Source organism: Corvus cornix, chromosome 2, assembly GCF_000738735.6.
Source record: "Corvus cornix cornix isolate S_Up_H32 chromosome 2, ASM73873v5, whole genome shotgun sequence".
Lineage (NCBI taxonomy): Eukaryota > Metazoa > Chordata > Aves > Passeriformes > Corvidae > Corvus > Corvus cornix.
Window position 1 is genome coordinate 141,964,641 of NC_046333.1, and position 22,206 is coordinate 141,986,846.

The following is a 22,206-nucleotide window of genomic DNA, read 5'->3' on the forward strand; positions in this document are numbered from 1 at the left end:
AATGAAAATTCTGAACTATTTGCTTGGTGCTAGCAGATTATGAACACCTATGACCATCAGTGAATTCAATAGCAGTTTCAGGTGCCCAATATTTTTCCAGATTAGAAGTTTTTGACTGCTCAGGTCCCATATAAAATCAGTGGGAGGCTTTCCATAGCAATGTCTTTTCCAGTGGTGTGGAGGCCTGCCTTGCCTTATGGTTTATTGTGCATGCTAGGGATATTAAGCTCTCAACAGAGAAGCAAATTTCCCTTTTACAATGTTATCAAAACAAAAACCCCAAATTGCACATATCTACCCCTTTGGCCTTTTTTTTTATGCACAAATATGCTTGTATGCAAAACCTGACAATTTTGGGCCTTACTTAATAAATGTCTTATAAGAGCACATTTAAATGCCTTTTCACAGAAATAACCATTCATTAGTTGCAAAAATGCAGAGACACTTTTTATTCTTTCTGTTGTGAACAATATCATTTCAGCAGAAATTTGGGGGGAGAATGTGATTTTTTTGTCCCCAAATATATTTAAAAAGGCTAAAGAACAAAATGTTGGGGAGGCATCTTTTTTTGGCAGATAGTAAAATATAAAATATGTGATTTAAAAAAAAAGTTGGCTTAAAAATACACACACACAAATAATACAATAATATAAAAATACAGCTCAGCCAATGGCCTCTTAAAATTTACCTTTGGCATTACATTTGGCAGCCTAAAACAAAAGACCCTTCCTATAAACAGAACTATAAAAAAAGAAAAGTTCATAAATTAGGTTGCAAGGGGTTGTACAGTCCTTTTCTTGATTCTCCAAACTCCCTTTCTTTCTGTCCACACACATAAGCATGACCAGTGAGGTATATAGAATGTAACACTGTCAGGCATATGCACAATAAAAAAGTGCATAAACATAGACGTTCTCCCCTTTTCTTGTGAACAGGTCGTAACTGTGTGGTTTGCGTCCTTCCCCCCTTGGAAACAAAAAAATCTTTTTTTTTTTCTTTTCTTTTTTTTTTTTCTCCTTACTTTGGCAGGATGAAAATGAACCCAGAGGAATATAAGTGTCCTATTCCCAGCAGCAGTGATCCATTTCCCTTGGCAACATATGTCTGATGCCACAGATACTACAAGGTCGTTGGGTTGCTTTACAACTCTGGGTAACTTCCCACGGAAACATCATACGTCTAGCACCATGTCGTAGTGTTGTTGCTCTTTCTTCCGCCTGCCACATTTGTTGATAAGAACCATGTACAAAGTCAAAAGCAAAACCCAGTAACATGCATAGAGTATTGTGCCAATGATGAGAACTGTCTGTTTTGACTCAGAAAATGGCTTTTTTGATTCCTTGTAAATAGTGAAAATTACGCCACCTAGGAGGATTGTAAACCAAATGGAGACTGGAATGAGTCCTATAAAATTAACTACAATGGTTTTCCTTCCTGACGTGCCCCACCCTGCTTTGTTTATCGTGGCAATTGCAAACATCTTTGCTGGCAGTAAACTTGACATGTACAACACTGAGTAGAGTGACATGAAAACCATGACAATGTTGCCCCTAAGGAAGCTGGCAAAGGAAGACTTTATCAGGCCAACTAACTGAACTGTCAACAGGAAGAGGAGGATGTTCCAGATTTTTCCCCTGTAGAAGAGCTGAATTACTGTGGCAATAAGGAAGAAGGGAAAGAATCCAGTGATTACAGCTTCATAGGTCATCCACAAATGGTGCTTGTGGAACCACATTGCATTATAAAGCCACTCTCTAAAGTAGGATTTACTCCAGCGGGTCTGCTGATTCAGCCACCTGAGATACTCTATTGGTGTTTCCGTAAGGCACTTGGATCTAGCTGTGTATTTTGTTGCATAGCCCAGACTTAGCACTCTGTTAGTTAGATGCCTGTCATCTCCAAAGCTGCACTGGGAACCCATAAACTCTTGATTGTACCAATCTTCCACAAATTCATGGAGTAAAGAGTTTCTGTACATTCCCAGAGGTCCACTGATGCACTGTACACAGCCAAAGTAGGACTGACAGGCTCTTTCGATGTTAAATGCCATCCAGTATCTCACACTGCTCAGAAAGGAGATCCAGGAATCGTATTTGTTCAAAATCTGCAAAATAAAAAAAAAGGTTTTCCTTTTAGATGAGCTCTTGAAACAGAAAATATGCACATTGGAGCAATAAGGAATTTGCAGAGACTAGAGCACCATTACATGAAATGTGGTGGGAACCTCACTCCTGTGTCCTACCCATGGCAAACCCAGGAGCTACTCAAACAGCTCTGCCAGGACATTGACAGGAAAGGTGAGATGAAACCTTCAAATGTCTGCTTCACCAAGATGTTCTTTTTTCCTTGCAAGCTTTCCTATTCTCCACCAAGAAATTTCCTTATTTTCTGTCTCATTCTTCCTTCCCTTTTGTCCCCAGTTAAAGACCTGCTGGATTTAGACTTTCCCAAGAGGAGCTGGTGAGTTCATGGTCTTCTGCTGCTTTTCTGCACATGCACATCTTTGGAACTCACAGGACTCCTTCCAGCCCTCCCAAAACGATGCTGGAGCATGAGAAAAGCTGAGCACATGGTCTTCGCCCTACATTTTTGGTATCATAAGGCTGGCCCTAGAGGTTTAACCCTGAACTGTGTCCCATATCCAGCATTAGGTCCTCTGAGGAACAACCTGTTCTGTCTCTGCAGTACCAGCCTGTTACCTTGTCCCAAGACATATGGTGATACTCCAGCAGAGTCTTCCTCAGGCCCACATAAATGTCTCAGTCTTTCTCTTCTGCACAATGCAAAGCTCACCCAAAGCTCAGACCTACACTTAACATAGACATATTCTAAGTCTGAACACTCAGTGGATGTATGAATGCATGCAGATGCACAGATCCATGGCTTCACACCCAGGTTCTCAACACACACCTTGTGCCAGAGGATGTGGCAAGGAAGTGTGTGGGTCTTTGGCCTTCTACAACTATAAAGCATTGCCCTGCAACTAGAAAAAAATAGTCTTTTGCTCTGACAGGCCTAATATCTGTCAGGTTTAATTCCAGGACATATTAGAAGCTTGGGGATAGGCTCAAGCCTGGCTCAAATGTATTTGGTGTATGCTGGAAAATGACCTGGGGGGAAAAAAAAGCCCAGAGCCTTCATTCTGTCACCTTGCCTCACAGAGGACACACATCCTTCCCATTGCAGATGCTTATGGATCTTCACTGTCACAGCTGAACCTGTACTTCCTCCCTTCACTTGTACTCACATATGCCTGGAATTTCACATGCATAGGCTGTGTACACCCGCTTTATGGTCAGTCTAGAGTTCCAAAGTTATTCATGAATCCTAATTTCTGGAGTTATGAGCCACATGCCTGAAATACTTCTGACTACTTGGGCATTCATTAGTAAGTTCTTGCTCTTTTACATTGCTCTTTCTCCTGTCTCACATAAAAAGCTCAACTGAGTATTGGGGACTGATCCTAAGGCCAACTAAAATATTCATACACGTTTCTCTCTATAAATTGCAGCAGAAGGAGTTGTGTCAAAAGGAATCAACAGCCTTTTGCTGTAGTAGTCAGACAAACTTGGTAATGCTGGAAATCCTAACACTTGTGGAGCTGGTCTGAGTTGGGAGTTTTCTCTTGTCCTGCCTGAGAGATGGGAGACCCAGCAACACACAGAGTGCACAGTGCATAGCATTTCAAAATTACTTTTATTTCTAACAGTCTTGGCTGCCAGTAGTAATATAATTGAAGACCTTGAGGTGCTGGACATGGCTTTGGGAGACCTGTTCTCAATTTCCTGCTTGTCTATAGCTTTTCTATGGTACCTTGAGCAAGCAACTATACCCAGAGACTCAAAGATGCCACAACAGTCCTGACAATGCCAGTGCCCACCTTTTCACATGTAGGGGGCAGAATATTATTTGTTTGCTTGCTATGAGTGTTAAAACCATACAGTGCTCACATCCAAGAATAAGAGTTTCCATTCAATGGACAAAAAGGCTAAGGTATGATAAAAGCACCTATAATGGTATCACATATTTTATATATATATATATATATATATATATATAGTACAGACACATAAATTATATTTAATGCTATTCCAGACAGAGAAATCTGTTGCAATGCAAATAGCTGCTGAAACACCTCTGTTAATCAGAAAATTGTTGTACTCACCTGCACATCACCTCCAACTCCTCCAACCATTGGATCTTCTTCTAAAACTTTTACCATCTCCACTGATGAGGCTGGATCAAGCATTGTATCTGAATCACAGACCTATAAGTAAGAAAAAACAAGAAAAAAAATGGGTTAAGGAGCATACTAGAGAAGAAAATAAAAATCATGCAAGTGGTTATAATGACTCTAAATGCATATTCTCCTGAATGCAATTAAATCTGACTTTGAAGTCTGCACTGATATTTCTGTTAAAGATCACTTGTACCAGGCAGCAAGGCATAGTGCTGCACAAAACACAGAGCTTATTAAGGCTGTGCACACAAACAATCCTCTCCTCTGTATCAGCTCCATTTGTTTTACTGGCACACTGGGCTGGCTACTTTGAATAAGATATGGGGCACTGCAGAGTAAGAAGGTGTTTGTGGGTGTGGCAGATTCCTGTTGTGCTCTGACATAGGGTTTCCCTGCATCAGCTGCACAGTTGGAGCACGCTCGTCCAATATTTCCCACTGCCATATGAGGGAAGGAGTGAGGAGTTAAATCCCAGGCACTTGTTATAAAAAAGAAAAAAAGTCGAGTAGGAGTCTGGGAAGAAACCTAATAGTTCTTTCACTCATGGAAGGCTTTAACAATTCATGTAAAATATGTATCCTGTATTTCAGAACAAACTAATTTTTAATTTTAGATGCATGATGTGTTATTAGTAGTGCAGGGATTTGACATTTGACTTAGAGAAATTATTTGCTATTTTTCTCTGGCATTCTTATAAAAAAATAGGTAAGGCCAGAAGGCGTGAGTCCTGAAGTTCAGTACTCCACAAGACCAAGGCAGAAGTAGATCACATACAAGGCATTTCAGCTATACAAACACTCCTAGTCAACTAAGCACTGTGTACATTAGGAAATTGGCTTTCCCCTGGAGAGTAGGAGGAGGGCTCAGACAGGCTGGCTGGTCTGTGAGGCAGCTGGCATTGCTTTCGTTTGCTCTGAGGAGAATGACTTGGGCTGCAGCCTGTTTAAAACAAGAGGGTGTCTCCTTGTTGCAGTTGTTGCAGCTGACGAACTGGACACACGGTGTGTGAACTCATTTCACAGACACCCAGGAACTGGAGCAGAGACTGTCCCAGAAACACCCCTCTGACCAGCTGAATCCCACCCTACAAATTCTCATACTGCTTCCAGTTTGTCCCCACATTGCATTCCTGTGACTTCAGATGGGGTCAGTAGGAGCAAGTCAGTAGCTCTGCATAAACAGCATATTAAGACAGATTCTGCTGAGGCTTTGTCACGTGTATCCTAATTTTGGTGTCCTTTCATGCAAACTTTCAATTCAACCTAAGCCCTCTCACTCCAGGGGAGAGGTAACCTTTATGTCTGCTCTATGAAGGGGGAGGAGAGCACTGGGACTCTGCTCTGGACCAGACTCAAGAGGAGAGGTTACCCAGGATAGTTGGACTGCATATCTTGGGATGCAGCTGGGAGTCTGCCAGCATGCTCCCCCTCCATGCTCACTCAGAGGGGGCCAAGAGGAGAAAGGTGATGAAAACTCTCATATCCCCATCAGGAGAAAAGCCACAAGCATGTCCAGCTCCCACTAACTTGATGCATCCATCTCCTCTCCTCAAAGGCCTCATCCCACAAAGTCTTTGTAACCTGGCCAAGGTGTGACTCCAGCTTTAGTGGAAAGCTGTCATCAGTGGCAGCACTGAGTGATAGAAACGGAGCAAAACAATTCTACTGAAGAGGGGAAACAATGCTTGTATTTTTACCTGGGTCTTCATGGACAAACCTGTTGCTGAGTGTTTTGCACAGGGAATTTGGGGTTTGCTGAATTCCCAGGGTGCTCAGGCAGTGACAGGCATGCCATTTCTTGTGACCATGAGCAGTGGGCTGGGATCAGCTGCCTCCCAGCCCCTCTGCTTTCCCTCCAGCACCTGGCACTTGAGCAGCTCCCACCCCATCAGATGCATCTACCTACGGCAGAAAGACCTGCCCATGAGCCACATCACTAATATATTAGAGATGAGGAATCCTGAAAACACTGGTTTTTTTAACAAAATACCATCACACGTCCTGGGCATGCCAGCACAGTGGATATGTCTGTGTTTCTGGGACAAATCTAACAAGCCATCATTTTCCATCCGGATGAGGTTTTTGTAGGTGAACAGAGGATATATCCAGAGAAACACAGACTTATTTGGCTTAGGAGCCCAAATAAAACACGCTGACACCTGCCTAGCCAGGGGGTGACCAGGATAGCCCAGGAAACAATTTGTCATCCTTCCACATAAGGGCCGAGTGACCCAAATATCACTGCCTTGGGTCACAGAATTGGGTTACATGAAAGGGACAATTGACCTTAAGGGAGCTGTTCAGTTCCTTGCTGTAGGCAGTGACAGTTTACCCAAGTTGCTCTGAGTTCAGACTGCACTGGACTGTCCACACAGGCACCTCCATCAAGCCAAGATGAATTGCACCCTGGTTACCTCACAACTCTGCACTGATGATACCTGCCAGTTTAACTCCTCCACCTGATTACCTGCACACTCCTCAACTCCTCTAGGATGGAAATAAGCCTTCACAGCAGTTTTGAGTATTTAATGAGACACCACTAATGACTAACAGCTCATTATCTGCACTGGTCTGACAGTTTATGGTTGCCTGTTAATAATTCCAGGGTGTCTTTTAAGAACTATAAGGCCTACAGTTTTGGGGGCTGGGCAGTGGTGCTGGACTGGCCACTTTTTTAAATGCATAATCATTGCTGCAGATTACTTAGCCCTTGAAATATTGGGCTTGTTTAAAGTAATTTACCCTGGGTCACCCAAAAAAACCGTTTGAAATATCTCAACCTTTATTAATTCATAAAACAGAGCCACGTTTTAGCTGCATTTTTTTTATGACTCTGTAGTAGCCAGGGCCACCAAGGGGCTGCATTTCTACTAAAGATGTGACTGTAGATGTAACTGTGGCATCAGTCACTACTGCAGACTGTGCTCACAGCAGCATTACAGTCTCTGGAAAATTCATTAGAACTTCTGAGCCAGGTCAGGACTGTTAACTGAACAGAAATACTTCTTCTATTTTCTGAGTTTATGCTATGACTGTTGAAATAGAAACGCTTTTTCCAGGTTCCCTGAAAAATACAAGACCTGAACTGAGGGAGGAAACTTGCAATGAATCTGCTTCTTCTCTGCCTTCTTTCTCTGCAATCTGGTATGTCTGTGTGAAGTGATTATAAACCCATGCTAATAAAGAAAATCAGCATTTTTATCCCATCATAGTTCCTCACAGCACAAAACCAAAGAACAGACAATGGAGAGCTTAAGCCCATTGTTTTCAAAGAATAAATCAGTTTCAGTTTGGGAAGTGGTAGAGGATGGGTTTTAAATCTTGGCCTTATTCTTCCAGCTCCAATAACAGAGTGGTTCCTGGCACTCATCAGTTTCTGCTCCTCATGTGCATGGAAGACTTGCTGCTCTCAGCCCAGCTACTGGCAGCCTCTCCAGATCCTTGGACACTGCACGTGGATGCTGTGCTGTGCAGAGTGTGCACACACACCCACACAAGGCTGGGCACAGGCCCCAGAAACACATGTGGCTCAGCCATGCAGCTGCCCTGAGCCAGCAGAGAGCACCTCTCGGGGAGCTGCTGCTCCACTGCAGGAGACTGCTGGTTGCTCTGAGTGTGGGAGAAGCTAGGAAGAACTGAAGGTGGTTCATTAGGAAAATCATCTCCTATTCAGTGGGATTAGTCAAATGAGCCTTGTTGGCCTGGATTGCTAAGGAAGGGTCCTCAGTGTCCAGCCAGAGTATCTGAACCCACCTGCCTTCCTCCACACATGACCTCTTCCCCTTCCCACAGTTAGCAGGGCTGTTTGCAGGAGCGAAGAGTGCTTCCATGTAAAAAACATAGACAATCTTTCAGGGGATCCAAGGCAGCTGGAAAGAAATATGTCTCTGCTGCTTTGGAAACAGGGAGAGAGGACCCAGCCTAATTCATTTTTAAGTGAGTAGTGTGTCATAAGGGCCTTAAAGGCCAAGTTGCAGAGAGTGAGGTAATGCAGCTGTAAGTAATGAAGCAAAAGCTCCTTCAAGCTTTAGCTGAAGAAATTTTCTTTCAAATCTACACATTGACCCTTTTATTGAATACCCACATGGCCTTCAAAGCCTTTAAAATAGATCCCCATCTTTTTTACAGACTTCACCACTTCTCCAAGATATTCCCTAGTGAGAACAAATACCTGTCTTATGGGCTTGCATATGGAGCCACTAACAAACACAAAATAAAGCCTCACCCCAGACCCTCACCTACAGGAGCAGAGATGGGGCTTTCAGGAGGTCACTGGCTTTCCCTGAAGCAAAACCATTTGGATGAGGGGGAAGTACTGAAGGTGGGGAAAGGATTTCAGATTTCTCCAGTAGCTGGTTCACAGATTTAAAACAGTCAAAGATAGACTGGCCATTTTAAAAGGTAGCAAAATACCCTTTTAACGGTCAAGCTGTTTCCAAACAGACTGAAAGGAGCACTGTGTTCATCAGGGACTAGGATGGCCTCTAACATGCTGCACAAAATATACAAAAGCTGCTTTCTTTCAAAGTGTGTTTGAATTGGCACTGACCTGGTGCTCTAATACCTACCTGTACATAATCCACGCTTCTCCCCAGTGCTTTGAATGCTGTGTACATTACTTCTCTTTTTCCACCCCATTTCTGCATGATGCAAACACTTTTGTTGGACAGGACCAGCTGAGATACGTGTTGCATGCTCTCTCTGTGAGACTCCTCTGTCTCACCCGGACCTTTGTCGTGGAAGTTATTACTCCAGATATAAGTGGCACAACTGTCCCTACCCATGATTTCAGTGAAAATGTCCATCATGTAAACGTCATCTTCTGAGTTCCCATCAATGACCATAACAACTTTAATTCCAGGGTAGGTCAATCTTTTTACAGAAAGTAAACATTTTCTTAAGTAGTCAGGATCTTCTTGATAGGCAGCAATACAAAGGGCAACTGTTTTGTTCAGTTTGATTGGAGTCTCTAGCGACCGTTTCATTTTCCTGTGCTCTAGGTAGGCAAACAGGCTTTGGATAATGAGATGTGATGCCAGGATAGCACCATAGAGTCCAAAGGAGAAGTAGTAGTTGTCTGTTTGGATGAACTGGTAGCCCACAATGTAAGCAGCGGTGATTCCCAGCAGGAGGGACACCCCGAAGAGTGTGGTTCCAAGTATTCTCAGGATACATATAAACCTCTCACAATACATCTGCAAAGAAGGAGGGAAACCATTAGCAGAGCCACCACTTGCTGATATAAGGCATCATAAGGGGTACATGTGGCTGCAACACAGATCTCAGCATCAACAGATACACCCTGAGCTTCTGGCTCATGGAGTCGCTGTATCCCCTTGCTCAACTTAACCTCTATTTGAAGTACTTCCTCCATGTAAGGTACGACCTAAACAGACTTAATGTAGCAGAGACGTTTTCTGCTATTTGTAATGTCCTCACAGAAGATGCTATCTGTATCAGGATCTTATTTTGGCAGCCTGGGCTGGTTGGATAAGACACTCTGTCATATTATCCTGAGGAGGTTGGAGAAGGGGCTTTTGGGCCACCACTCGCTTCATACAGTCACAGGAGAGCGGAACAGCTGAATGTCTGGGCAGCCCCTCCTCATCCCCCATCCATGTCATGACTGCATCCCACCCTGAATTGTTTCTGTCGCTTAGTTATGTTTGCAAAAATATTGGAAAGACATTCTTAAAACAGATGCCTGAATGTATTTATAATTTTTAAAACAGATGTCTAACTATATTTATAATTTATATTTATATAATCAGACATCTGCTTTAAAAGGTATTCTCAATACCATTGCAAAAATGTATTATTCATACATTTGTGTACATAGATATATGCACATGTGAGCATGTGTGCATAGGGGCTAATGCTTGACTGAGATTAAGTCTGTGGCAAAAATATGCATAAATTTAACAAAGCCAACACTCCACCCTGGACTCAGAAATTCACTATGACATCAGCTGATTCTGACCACTTCTACATATTTAAGTTACCTGGCTGTAAAATCTTCTAACCTAAACTCTGGGCTATGGAGGTACTGGCTGGCATGGAGGGTGCTCTGGCATTCTTGAAACAAACAGTACGGACAGGCAGGCAGGTGGAATATATTGGTACCTAACTGCTTTTTTTGACAATCACATTAACCATTTTATGCAACAGCTTTCTCAGAATTACAGGAGGTTAATGACAACATTTTCTGTCAATAGAAGCATTTTATGTGAAAGACATAAAACAGATATGTCTGTTTAAGGCTAACCCAGCAAGTGTGTTGCAATGCTTGAATATTTTGCTGAATTAGGTCCTCTCAGAGTAATGGACTTAATATTTGTGTTTTCTTGCTATTATTCATATTTTCCCTACTGTTATCATCTCACTCATCTGCTGCTCATGTTTGTTTCACCATCTGTTGGCCAAAGCTGAAGCTGGAACAGGACTTCCTTACATCATATATGTTTTTAACTCTTCCTTGAAAAATTATTACCAAGATGCAGCAGCATAGCTGTCATCAACTATATATATGTCTGAAAAGTTACAGGCTCGGAACAAAAAAGCCAACACAGAATCACTTACAACATAAAAATAAACTAGGCAAGCATGAAGTTTGAGGTTACAAAGACTTTGCTTTTTTCCACTGGCTATTTAGGGTCTTAAATTTCAAGACAGGAGGAAGCCTCTTAAATGTATATTTGGAGGCACTGTTAAAGAAATCGGACCCTATCTCTAGGACTTCCTTGAATACTTAAGGCTGGGATCTGACAGGTGCTGTAATCATCCACCAGCAAAAGGGACCCTCCCTGCTCTGGCCTGTCTGAAAATCTTTAACAGCGAGGGTCATAAAGACGCCTAATAAAAGACAGCTTATGCTTACCACCACTATGGGTGAACTGAAACTCAGTGCCCAAAATAGACTTGCTTTAGAAAACAGATTAAGTAATGGATCCCCTCTTGATTCCCTCGAAGTAAAATAGCCTGTGTGTTTACTAATCCCTCAAGCATGCAAAATGTCACAAACATCAAGGAAAATGTCTCATTAATGGTGCACTTGTACTCTGCTTTCCCATTTGGGGTCCTAACGTCTGCTTACATTGAGAATTATATGGCTGAAATAAATAGGATTTGCATTAAGATCTGGAGTGGCTACATTTGAATGACTATATCCTGTAGCAGGCATCTTTTACATTCATTTGCTATTGTTTTGCTCTACCTATGAAGTGCTTCTGCACAAAAGGAAAAAAAAACAACCCAAATTCTCTGACTTTGTCATTACAGCACAGATCCTCTCCACTGCAAAAATCCAGTCTTTTAAGATAAAGAAATTAATTTCTGGTGTTAATAAAATAACTTTTTTTCCTTTCACTGTCAACCTTAGGAAAATAAACAGTGTTTTGATCTAAATTCCTGGCTTTCATCAAAGAAATTTTCCCCTTTGTATGTGCAATTGAGGGTTTTATGTATTGTCTTTTAATTGACTGAATCTCAGGGGAACTGGAAAAGTTGCTCAATATTCTCAAGATTTAACACGAGGTATTGATAGCTTGCCCAGCAGAAATGATCTTTATCAACTTCAACATGCCCAAACAATGGTAAAGAAGCCAAAAATTCTCCACCCATCTCCAATAATTAAGCCAAGAAGTTAAAAGGAAATTATGCTTGTCCAAGTCTGGGACCAAAAATGAGCTGCTGAGTCAAATACTAGCTAGGCTAGGCAGCAGCTGCATCAGAGACTTTAAGAGCAGACAGTGCTGTTATGAGCGTCTAGCCTGGCCTGACACAGTGAAATACAACAATTCTATCCTGCAATTTGTGCACCTAAATCCTTTATAGGCACCTAAATCCCTTACAGGCACCTTCACCCAACCCCGTGGTGCTGAACCTAGTATGAGTTTTATGCAGTTTCCAGCAAGCAGATCCAAGGTTTGCATGGCCAAAGTGAGCGTATGTTAAGAGTCTTCAAAGTCTGCTACTGAGCAGCTCTTTCCTTTCAGGGATGGAGCTGAGCAGTGCTCACCAGCCCATCTAGTAGAAATGAAATGTGAAAGCCATATGCTAAATCCTAATGCTGTGTAGGCTGCTGCTGATTGAGTCACACGTTTTGATTCACCAAGCAGTGCCTTGTAGTGACTGTACAGTAGGAGGCAAGGAGTGCCTTTCTTTGGAGGCTCCTATGGGAAAGCATGACCAAGAAATGAACCCTTGCATGTACTTGACATCAGAGTCCACCTGGTGAACTGTTTGGCATTGTGTCTCTTGGCATCCTGATAAAGCCAAATATATATACAAAAAGAGTATTTCTCCTTTGTGATGAAGGTGAATTTACTCTACATTACTATTAACAACTGGCATAAATAAAAGTTGTAGTATTCTAACAGTGCTTTAATGAAAAAAATCAGGTTAACAAATGACTGATACCTACATGGTACATCTAATGATTTGGGTATTAACTGTAGCACTAGAGATCACACTCCTTTCTCAGACTGAATAATGCCTTAGATCTCAAATTAGATGAACATAGCAAAATATGCTTCAGTTTTCTCTATTCTGAAAAATATTTAGGCTAGCATTTACTGTAGCTATGGTACATAGATCTAATTTTAATAAGATCTAGACACTTGATTGAAATTCAGCAGATTCTTATGTCCTGTTTTGAATTGGGTCTTTACTCAGGAAAGAATACTGGTGACCTCCATGGTAATGTACGAATTTTCCCTCCTCCAAAATCCTGTGGCAGAGTTCATCCACATGGCTATTAATCAGTGTTCATGCATCTCCAAGAATAACAGGACCTTAAGATAGTTCATCCCTTTATGAAGTCAGGAGGCAAAGAGAAAGAAAAAGCTTATTTCGTTACTAATACAGAATAGGGAGAAATAGATATCCAGAAAACCAACGTGCACTGGTGCCAGCAGATATCAATATTATCTGCAGCCTGTTCAATTCTGCACCCTCTATTGTGTAGCTGCTATGAGGACAAAGGAAGCAATCAGGTGGTGCCTGGCGTCAATTGATACAGGACATGGAACCAGTGACTGATGGGGGTCAAACTGAAGTCAGGTTTGCTTGTAACACATGGGATGCATCTCACTACATCATCTCTTTCAGAAATCCCCTCTCATGCAACACTCAAACATTGCCACATAGTAATTCTGGGTAGCTTTTCCCCAGAAGATTAAAAAGCAAGAGGGGGAGACACAGAAAGTTTGTACATACTGTAATGATTTGGAAGGTTGTTTGAAAGAATTAGCACTTATTAATTCCAAACATCTGAAGACATTTAAAAAAACACTAACCATAAGCCACAAAAGCCAGTATTTATCCAGGAACCAGTAATAAAGGCTCAGTCACAAATGTGCTTATTTTGTCCCTGTATTGGGCCTGGCTGAGATAGAATTACTTTTTCCCATAGCCCTTCAAGTGGTGTACTTCGTATTGGTAGCTGGGAAGGTGTTGAGAACACAGCAGTGTTTTGGCTACTGCTGAGCAGTGCTCCCACAGTGTCCAGGATGTCTCTCCAACATTTTCTCCCAGTATGCTACAGGTGGGCAAAGTCCTGGGAGGCGACATAACCAGGACAGCTGACCCAAACTGACCAAAGGAATATTCCATACCATATGACATCTACTCAGATACAAAAGCTAAACAGAGGAGGAGGGGGAAGCATTTGTTATGATGCATATTTGTTTTTCAGAGCAACTGCTGGTGTACTGAAGCCCTACTTCCTGGGAAGTGGCTGAACATCACCTGCTGATGAGAGGTAGAGGATAAATCTTTTGTTTTCCTTTGCTTCAATGCACAGCCTTTGCTTTATTAAGTTGCCTTTATCTCAACCTACCAGGTGCTTTTCCATCTTATTTTCTGCATCTACATCCTGCTAAGGAGGGGAGTGATAGAGCAGCTGGGACGGTACCATGCAGCCAGCCAGGGTCAACCCACCGCAGTCCCCTTCATTTTTAAAGGTTACAAAAAGCTGTGCCTCTCTCTAGACATCAAGGGCTGTGGCCACATCAGCAAATAGTGCAATACAACACAAACAGGTCTGCAAAGAGGAACACCTGGTGCTGAGGGCCTGACTGCACCCTCCATATGTTTTGTTTTGTTTGAACTAAGTATAGTTGGACCCAATGGACTAAAAACCTGAAAAGCGTCCTCCAGAGGTACATCTTGCAATTAGTTTCATTCAAGAGGAATCCAATTTGAGTGTTCAGTTATTGCTCAGCAATAGAAGCTCAAGCAATTTGGTTGAAGGGAGGACACTTGTAGCTGCAGCTTCAGCAGCACACTCTGTATTGAAAATAAATTGATAACACAAATCAACCTCACATATGAGATCTGCAGATCAGATTTGTCTGGAACCTTTGTGGAAACCAGAAGTGCTGAGCACAGAAAACCTTTGAAAACATCTCATTTTTATATGCCTGTATCAAAGCTGAATTCTTGAATATCTACTGAACCTTAGTGCTGAGGCTTTGAATGCAGCAAAGCATGTAAGTGTGTCATTAAAGATAAGTGTGCACTTAGGTATTTTGCTGAAGAGGGAAATCAGTGGATAATTTATCTTGCAGTTCTGTAGTAAAGGTGTAAAAAAATCTTTCTCTGAAAAGCTGCTGTTTCTGGGACACTTGAGATTAAAATGCATGTATATGTTTGACAAATTTATTGTAGAGATTAACCTTCCTTATAACAGATGGGTTAATGCTTAACCACTGCATTTCTTACATTAGGGAATCTAAGAGTGGATCAGGGCCTAGACAATTTGCATTTGCTTCCTAGTGTTGTCATTCACCTGTTGGGTGATCTTAGATAAGTGAATTCACCTCTCTCTGTCTCAGCTTCCTCACCTGTAAAATGCGAATCATGATCATGCAAGAAATTTTTGGAGGTCTATAAAACCCTTCATAAGGCTTAGGTTACTCTTTTTGATGTGATATGATATCCACCTGTTCTCTAGTTCCATATAACTGCTTTTAGTCAAAAAACTCCAACAAAAACCAACACACCCCTTGCTATTTTCCTTGCCTATATCCACCTGAGGGTAGAGTCAGTGGAGATTTGTCTGTAACAAACATGCAACTCCAACTCAGCAGGATGCCTGAGATCAGTGAGGTGGGCACCATAAAAGCCAGCACACACAGCTCTAAGTGCATACAGCCACCAAGGGCTGTTTTACACACAACCAAAGGAAGAATGTAATCTTTATAAGCCTTAATGCCCACCTCCTTGCCTATGAGAATAATAGCACTGGCTGCCCCAGAGCAGCTGCTTTGATGACACAAGTGTGTCTGAGTGCATGTGTGAGTGCCTGTGTGCCTGCACACACTGTGTCTGGCCCTACACACACTCTCTCTGTGAGTACATGGTGTTTGAGGCTTACAATTTCTCAGACAATATTTAAATTCATTATTAGCCTTATTTTGGTGACAAATTAAATCATATATCATTGGAGTATGAATGATTCTAGGTACGCATTAATTACAAGCATAAGATAGCTGTCCAGACTCCCTCTTCTATTCTACAGCCTGCAGAAAGGAAGCTGAAAGGTTATGCTCCATCTGTACACCTTTACTACAGCACAATTACTCTATCTGGAACTTTTGTTATTTATAACTTCCAGATTTTGTTATGCTATTGATCTTCTGGAAAGGGCTCACATGAGACTAAAGTTAACTCTGAGGTTAAATTTAAAGTAAAGAACAGGATTACTGATGATGTCAAACTCTATCTGTATGCACAGACTTTGATCAACAAATCAAGAATCTCCTATTTGTTCAATGTGTGTTTCCCACTAAACTGCCCAAATTTAATCTCTTACAGGTTTGAATAACCAATGTGGAATGAATTTTATGGCTGCTGGTTGGATTTGACCCTAATGTACACAATAATACACTAGTTGCTGAATTAACCAAAAAAAAAACCCCAAAAAAACCAAACAAAAAAACCAACCAAAATAATCTCCAGACAAATGCTCCAAGAAACAAAACCAGAAGTAAAACACATTTATACTCAGATATTTTGGATTGTGGTTAAACAAAAATCTAGTTTAGAAATGTTTTCTGGTTGCTGGTTATGAAGTCCATGGATGCTTTTGGCACAAACCTGACTATTTCATGCCTTAATCCATCAAATAAATATTTATTTGGTGTTCACAGCTTATTATCTTGTAATTTGTTTATAAAGCATAGGTCATACCTTGTTTGACTAAGTTGCACTACATGGAATGGAGGAATACTTTGCTGCTCTATACACTAATCTTGAATAGCAACAAAATGAAGCCAATGTGCTTTCATGCTACAAATATGAAGACTTGAGTTCTTGCTAGTGAACTTGCCAGGAAAACTCCATTAAATCCAGTAGAGCTGCTCTTCCTACTAGGAAAACCTTTACCCAGGTATTTCTATGCTTGCATGCAGGATAAGAAAGATTTATCACCCTTATCCAGTCCTCAGAAGAACGCCCAAGGCATCCATGTTACACACAACGTATGCCTTCAAAAAAGTGCATGGGTACCCAAAGGAAGAAAACTACGAAGCTGAGTGAAACACGGAGGAGCAGCTGTGCCCTAAGATGTGGGGTCACTGCAGCCCTGCAAGAATCACGGAACCCTTAGAGTTCGAAGGGACCTCTGAGATTGCGGAGTCCAACCCCTTGCCCAGGCACCTGGAGCAGGTGACACAAGAACATGGCCAGGTGGGTTTGGAATGCCTCCAGAGAGAGAGACTCCATGACCTCCCTGGACAGCCTGTTTGGTGCTCTGCCACCCTCAACATAAAGAAGTTCTTCCTGCTATGAGGTGAAACTTCTTGTGTTTTAGTTTAAGGCCAATGCTCCTCGTCCTGTCGCTGCACACCACCGAAAAGAGTCTAGCACCATCATCCTGGCACCCACCTCTGAGATATTTATATGCATTAATGAGATCCCCTCTCCATCTTCTCTAGACTAAGACAACACCCATCAGGAGTGCTGTACTACAGTGGGGTCCTCTCGGGGCAGGGAACTGGGGTAAATGCTCTCCCAAGGGCCAATGCCCACTTCTGCCAGCGTTGCCATAGAGTCTGGCGAGGCTCTGACAAGCCGGCTCTCGGCCGTGTCCCAGAGACACAAACCGACACCCCAAGAGATGCCGGGCAGGACTGCTGGGGACAGAGGGCTCTGCAGCCGGGCAGGACGCACCGGGGCCCCGCACTCGCCGCGGGCTGCACACGGCGCGGGGGAACCCCGGCCCGGCGCCGCGGCCAAGGGGCGGAGCGGCGGCGTCAGCGGGCGGGGAGCGGGGGATCCCCGCGCGGCCACGTCACGGCGGCCCCGCCCGCGGGAGCGACCCGGGCCCGGCCGTGCCCGCGCTGCCATCGCCCCCCGCGGCCGCGGTCCCCGGGGCGGCCCCGCCTCGGCCGGGGCGGGCCCGGCTCGGGCGTGCGGCGCGGGAAGCTCCGGGCACCCCCGCCCCGCACCGCTCCGCTCCCGGCCCTCCCTCGGAAAGCCGCCGCCCCTCTCCTCCCCGCGCTGCGCGGCGCCCGGGCGGCTCGGCAGCGCTGTCCGAGGCGGGACGTCAGCCCCACGCCCGCCGCCTCGCCTGCCTTCCCTCAGTCCCAGCCCTCCCTCCGCTCCTGTCGCGTCCCCGCCCGGCCCTGGATGCGAAGGCGAGGGGCGGCCGGAGAGAATCCGGACTGGGCTTTGAGCAGGTCTCGCCTTCTCCCCTGCCATGAGCGGAGCGGCTGCCCAGCCTGTGCTCAATTTTATTTCAATTTCGGGGGTTTATGGGGCGGTTGGGCTAGTTTTTTTGGGGGTTTTGTTGTTTTTTTTTTTTTTTTCCCCCCCCAGATCTTGAAGCTCAGCAATGTCTTAAACGGATTACACGGAGGAGGGGTTGAAGCTGAAAACCTCATTCATCCTCACGACGGTCCTATTCATTGCTGAAATAGGTGTAGCGTAGGAGCCGGTAAGATCCTCCCCCAGCCCCACTCGTATTTTGGGGATCTGTTCCACCTTTTCTCCCTTGAATCGTGAGGATGGGAGGAGGGGGTCTTCTGCTCTTGAGCTGACAGAAGCATAATCATAAATCACCTACCTTGTTTGTCCTTCTGTCCTTTGGTCATAGAGGGGCTCCAGCCAACTGTGTGGTCTCACGTACCGTTGCTCCCGCTGAATAGTTTCCAAGTTTGAGGTAAAAGAACAAATCGCACTTTTCAGGGGCTTATTGAGACGCTTAGAAATAAAAAATAATTAAAACTGAAAATAATAAAAAAATCGTGTAAGGCTATTCAGTCCTACTCATTTTCTCCCACGTGTTTTCAGAATTACCATGTATTTGTCTTTCTCTGCTTCAGTTTCTAGCTCAAAGTTGTGGGATTTTTTTTCCAAATAATAGTAATAATAATAATAATAATAATTAAAAAAAGTTAGAAATAATAAATTAGGAGTTAGTTTCTCGTGGTCGAAGCTGAAGATCTTATTTCAAACCCGGCTAGCCAGGAGCCTGGAGAAGTTGCGAGGCAGCGTCTGAAAGTTTGAGAGATCAGCATCAGATAAAGTCTCTTTGGTGATACCTTGCTGCCCGAGTAACTGTTTCAATGAGGTTTCTCAGCAGCAGCAGCAGCAAACGGGTAATATTTTCCAGACGTCTTTTTCTTTCCTGCTGCTGCTGCTGCTTTTCTGCCTCTTCCACGTTATGGGGTCTTTTAACAAGGGAGACTTGACTTGTTTTAATAGGCGGAGGATGGGAAGAAGGAGGGAACTCCTGTAAGGAGGAAAAAAAACCCAACCCTCCCAATTGCCATGATCTCAGCCAAGGACCAGCTCAGCGCCAGGGATTTAATTAGCCAAGTTGCAAGTTTTTTCAGAGAAATACAATACACATATGTTACCACCAACTGGTTTCCTCTTCATGCCCCGCAGTTGGGGGAACCCCCCACTTTCCTCACTCCCTGCATCCTTGGGCTTGGGGTGTGGGATTCGTCCCTCCCACAGCCACTATTCGGCTGGGACGGTTTTTGCTGCTGCTGGTTTTTATTAATAAGGGAATTGCCTCTATGAATGGATGAACTTTGCAGTTCTCAAGCCTGCTTTACCCATTCACTGTCGGGAAGATTTGTTGTAGTATATACCCGAGGAAGCTCCCACTGACATTCCTACCCATGCCTCTTGTGATAAAACAAGCCGGGAAACACGTTAGGCCGTTTAAAAACTGGAAAATTGTCGTGTGGGTTTTGTTTTGGTGTTTTGGATTGGTTTGGTTTTGGTTTTGGTTGGTTTGAGGGTGTTTTTTTGGTTTTGTTTCGTTATAAATCAGAAGTGTTAATTCTGTCGATGGTTCCCGGTTAGCCAGGGGCACCAGCAGCTCGCAGCACACCCCTTTGCCGCTTGCCGGCAGCTTTCACTCGCTTCTTGTGACTCCGCTCTGCCTGCAAGGCGGGTTTCCCCGCGTTCGAGTCCCCATTTCCACTGCCAATGACATAAAAGAGGCACTGGGTGGCACTGTTGAGGCAGCGGAGCCCGCGGGGCTCGGGGCCGGAGCGGGGCCGGGCTGGCGCGGCCGCGTCCGCCGTGCCCTGGCGGGGACCCGCGGGGGAGGATGGCGGGGATCTGCTTCCCCTTCCCCCGTGCTGTTTGCTCAGGGACCGCAGAGGTCGCCTCTTTGGAGCGCCGAGCCCACAAAGGGAGCCGTATCCAGACACCGTTGGGAAATCCGGAGATGACTCTTCGCCGAGTTATCGCCCGTCGTTGCCTTCTGGTGTGCGAAAACTCCGGAGCACGCTGGGGGCTTCTCGTGTGCAATAAATGGTTTAAAGTCGGTGGTTACCTAGGCCGGAGATTTTTTGGGTACCTACCTTGGGGAAGTGGCTACATTTACAGGTGTGTTCAGTCCCTGCCATGGGGAGAGTGGCTTTAGGATGAGCATTGAAGCTGAGCTCCTTGAACGATCAATGTCTCAAATAACAAATCTGATGGCAGTTTAAGCCAGAGTTTTGTGGGCAGTTTTAACCTGGCATTGCCAGGGAAAGCAACTGTTTCGCCCTCCTCCTCACTCTCCCTTTTCCTATATCAGGAGAACTGTCATAGGTTAGAAATCAGTTGTTTAGGAAGAGGGAGCAGCAATAAAGTAAGAAAGAACTTGGGCTGGATGAAGGCAAAACAACTGCTGTGGCACCAATCTGGCTTTTGGTGGTTTAGAATGTCCTTGAAAGTCCAGCCTGACTTAGCAAGCATAGAGCCCATCCGGGCTTTCAGGTATTCCTCTCTCTCAGACCGTCCTTCCTAGGCAGCTCGATTCCCACCCACCTCCCAATGTGTGTCACAAAACCTTTAGTTACAGAGCCCTGCACATCTCTCTCATCAGGCAAGGGGACATATGGCAGTGTCTGCTGCAAACGGGCAGAGGGCAGAAGGGTGTCAAGAGAGCTACTTGATCCCCCCCTCCAGAGGAGCCATCCTACTAGCCAAGTATTTGGTGTAAGCCAGCTTATGACATGATCACAGATTGTTCAGGACCTTAAAGACCATCTAGTCCCACCCTGCCCTGCCATGGGCTGGGACACCTTGCACTAGACCAGGTTGCTCAGAGCCCCATCCAGCCTGGCTTTGAACATTGACAGGGTTGTGGCATCCACAGTCTCCATGGGCAACCTGTTCCAGTGCCTCACCACTCTCACAGTGAAAAATTTCTTCCTAATATGTTACCTAAATTTCCCCTCTTTCATTTTGTACCCATTATTCCTTGTCCTATCATTCCAGTTCCTGATGAATGTTTGTCATCTAGCCAGGCAAGGGGCTACCTCAGGAAGCTCTCCTACTGTTGTACACATAACCAAGTCCTTGCCGTCTGTGTGAGTCCTAAGGTGTGATTTCCTGGCATCAGACTTTCTCTGGCACTGTCAGAGGCAAGAGAGGATTCAGTTGTAACACAGGTGTCCTAATCCATCCACCCACGGCTACTCTCAGCACTGTGCCTTGGGGAGATGTTGCTGCCAGCCTCGTTTGTGTTCCTTGGGCACTTGGTGGCCTTGTCTTGATTCAGGGATATATATGTTCTGCACAGGGGACTTGACATCTAGGATAATTTCTGAAATGAGATTTCAGGGGGAAGTTGGGTTTGTTTGGTTTGGTTAACAACTAAATGTTACAGATGAATTTTTTCAAGTGAGCACTGGTTATAAATGAAATAGCGTTTTTTTGTTTTTTGGTTTTTTGTATTCCACCTTTTAATAGTTACATTTGAAGACTGCGTGTCACCTCTACTGATGAATGCATCTTACTCTGGAAATACACAATATCCCATTGGCTTAATCCCATGCTCCTTAGGTTTGAACAGGGATCAAGAGACAGTAGGTGAGGCACAAATCTTTGTGCAGCAACAGCAGCACTTAAATTACACCAAAACTTTGCTTTAGAAAATGACATAATGGGAATGGTGAGCCTCTCATGCCCGTAGCTATTTCCTTCTCAGCCATAGCTCATGTTGTGCAATCACACTGCCAGGGCAAGTGGGATAACGTAGGTCGGGAAGTTAGGTTTGCCTACCAGGAAGGAATTAAGAGTAGGAGGACATGATTAATGCCAATCCACGCAATGCTGTAGAAACCAGATGTAGATGTGTTTCATTAGAAGTATATCACATCTACATTTATATGTTATGTTACGTCGACATGGTTACCATTATCAAACAATCCTGACTCCTAATTGTGATTTATAATCACAAGTAGTGAGGAAAAGGGAGTTCTTGGCTGTCACTGTCCACAGGCATAGATTATCACCAGCCATAGGAGAATAATCTTAATGAACTAACCTGACTTAATTCTCTAATGAGGCAATGGGATTGTTTGAGAGAGGTCAGACAAAATATATTTTTGGGGGAGATTAACATAGGCTATGGTTAAATAAATTGGTTACTGCAGAATAAATTAGTGTATGAATTGATGTCATGTAAGCCACTCTTCAGCAACTGAGTACCCAGTTTTACCCTGAGGGAAT

The 22,206-nt window shown here is 44.0% G+C and overlaps 1 protein-coding gene and 2 long non-coding RNA genes across 3 annotated transcripts in view; 2 read left to right on the plus strand and 1 right to left on the minus strand.

The window, feature by feature from the left end:
* On the minus strand, positions 1-18,921 carry HAS2 (hyaluronan synthase 2). Its single transcript, XM_010404810.4, has 4 exons — positions 18,308-18,921; positions 8,808-9,434; positions 4,166-4,267; positions 1-2,104 (listed from the first exon to the last, which is right to left on the minus strand). Exons 2-4 carry the CDS (start codon positions 9,432-9,434, stop codon positions 1,172-1,174), a joined length of 1,662 nt encoding a protein of 553 aa, XP_010403112.1. The 5' UTR covers positions 18,308-18,921; the 3' UTR covers positions 1-1,171.
* LOC109950944 lies at positions 2,113-7,721 on the plus strand. Its single transcript, XR_002273282.1, has 3 exons — positions 2,113-2,297; positions 2,421-2,460; positions 7,299-7,721. It is a non-coding gene; the product is annotated as an uncharacterized LOC109950944 (long non-coding RNA).
* Positions 17,705-22,206, plus strand: part of LOC109145404 — a 14,346-nt gene continuing 9,844 nt past the window's right edge. The window contains exon 1 of the long non-coding RNA XR_002046767.3: positions 17,705-18,178. This is a non-coding gene — a long non-coding RNA (uncharacterized LOC109145404). The remainder of the gene's footprint in view (positions 18,179-22,206) is intronic.

What these genes read in the sequence shown, in the direction of transcription:
- HAS2 (XM_010404810.4), bottom strand. Translation starts at nt 9,434, where the DNA reads ATGTATTGTGAGAGGTTTATATGTATCCTGAGAATACTTGGAACCACA. An exon ending in GAAGCGTGGATTATGTACAG is followed by an intron (nt 4,268 to 8,807) that starts GTAGGTATTAGA and finishes TCTTACTTATAG; the next exon opens with GTCTGTGATTCAGATACAAT. An exon ending in GAGTTGGAGGTGATGTGCAG is followed by an intron (nt 2,105 to 4,165) that starts GTGAGTACAACA and finishes TTTATTTTGCAG; the next exon opens with ATTTTGAACAAATACGATTC.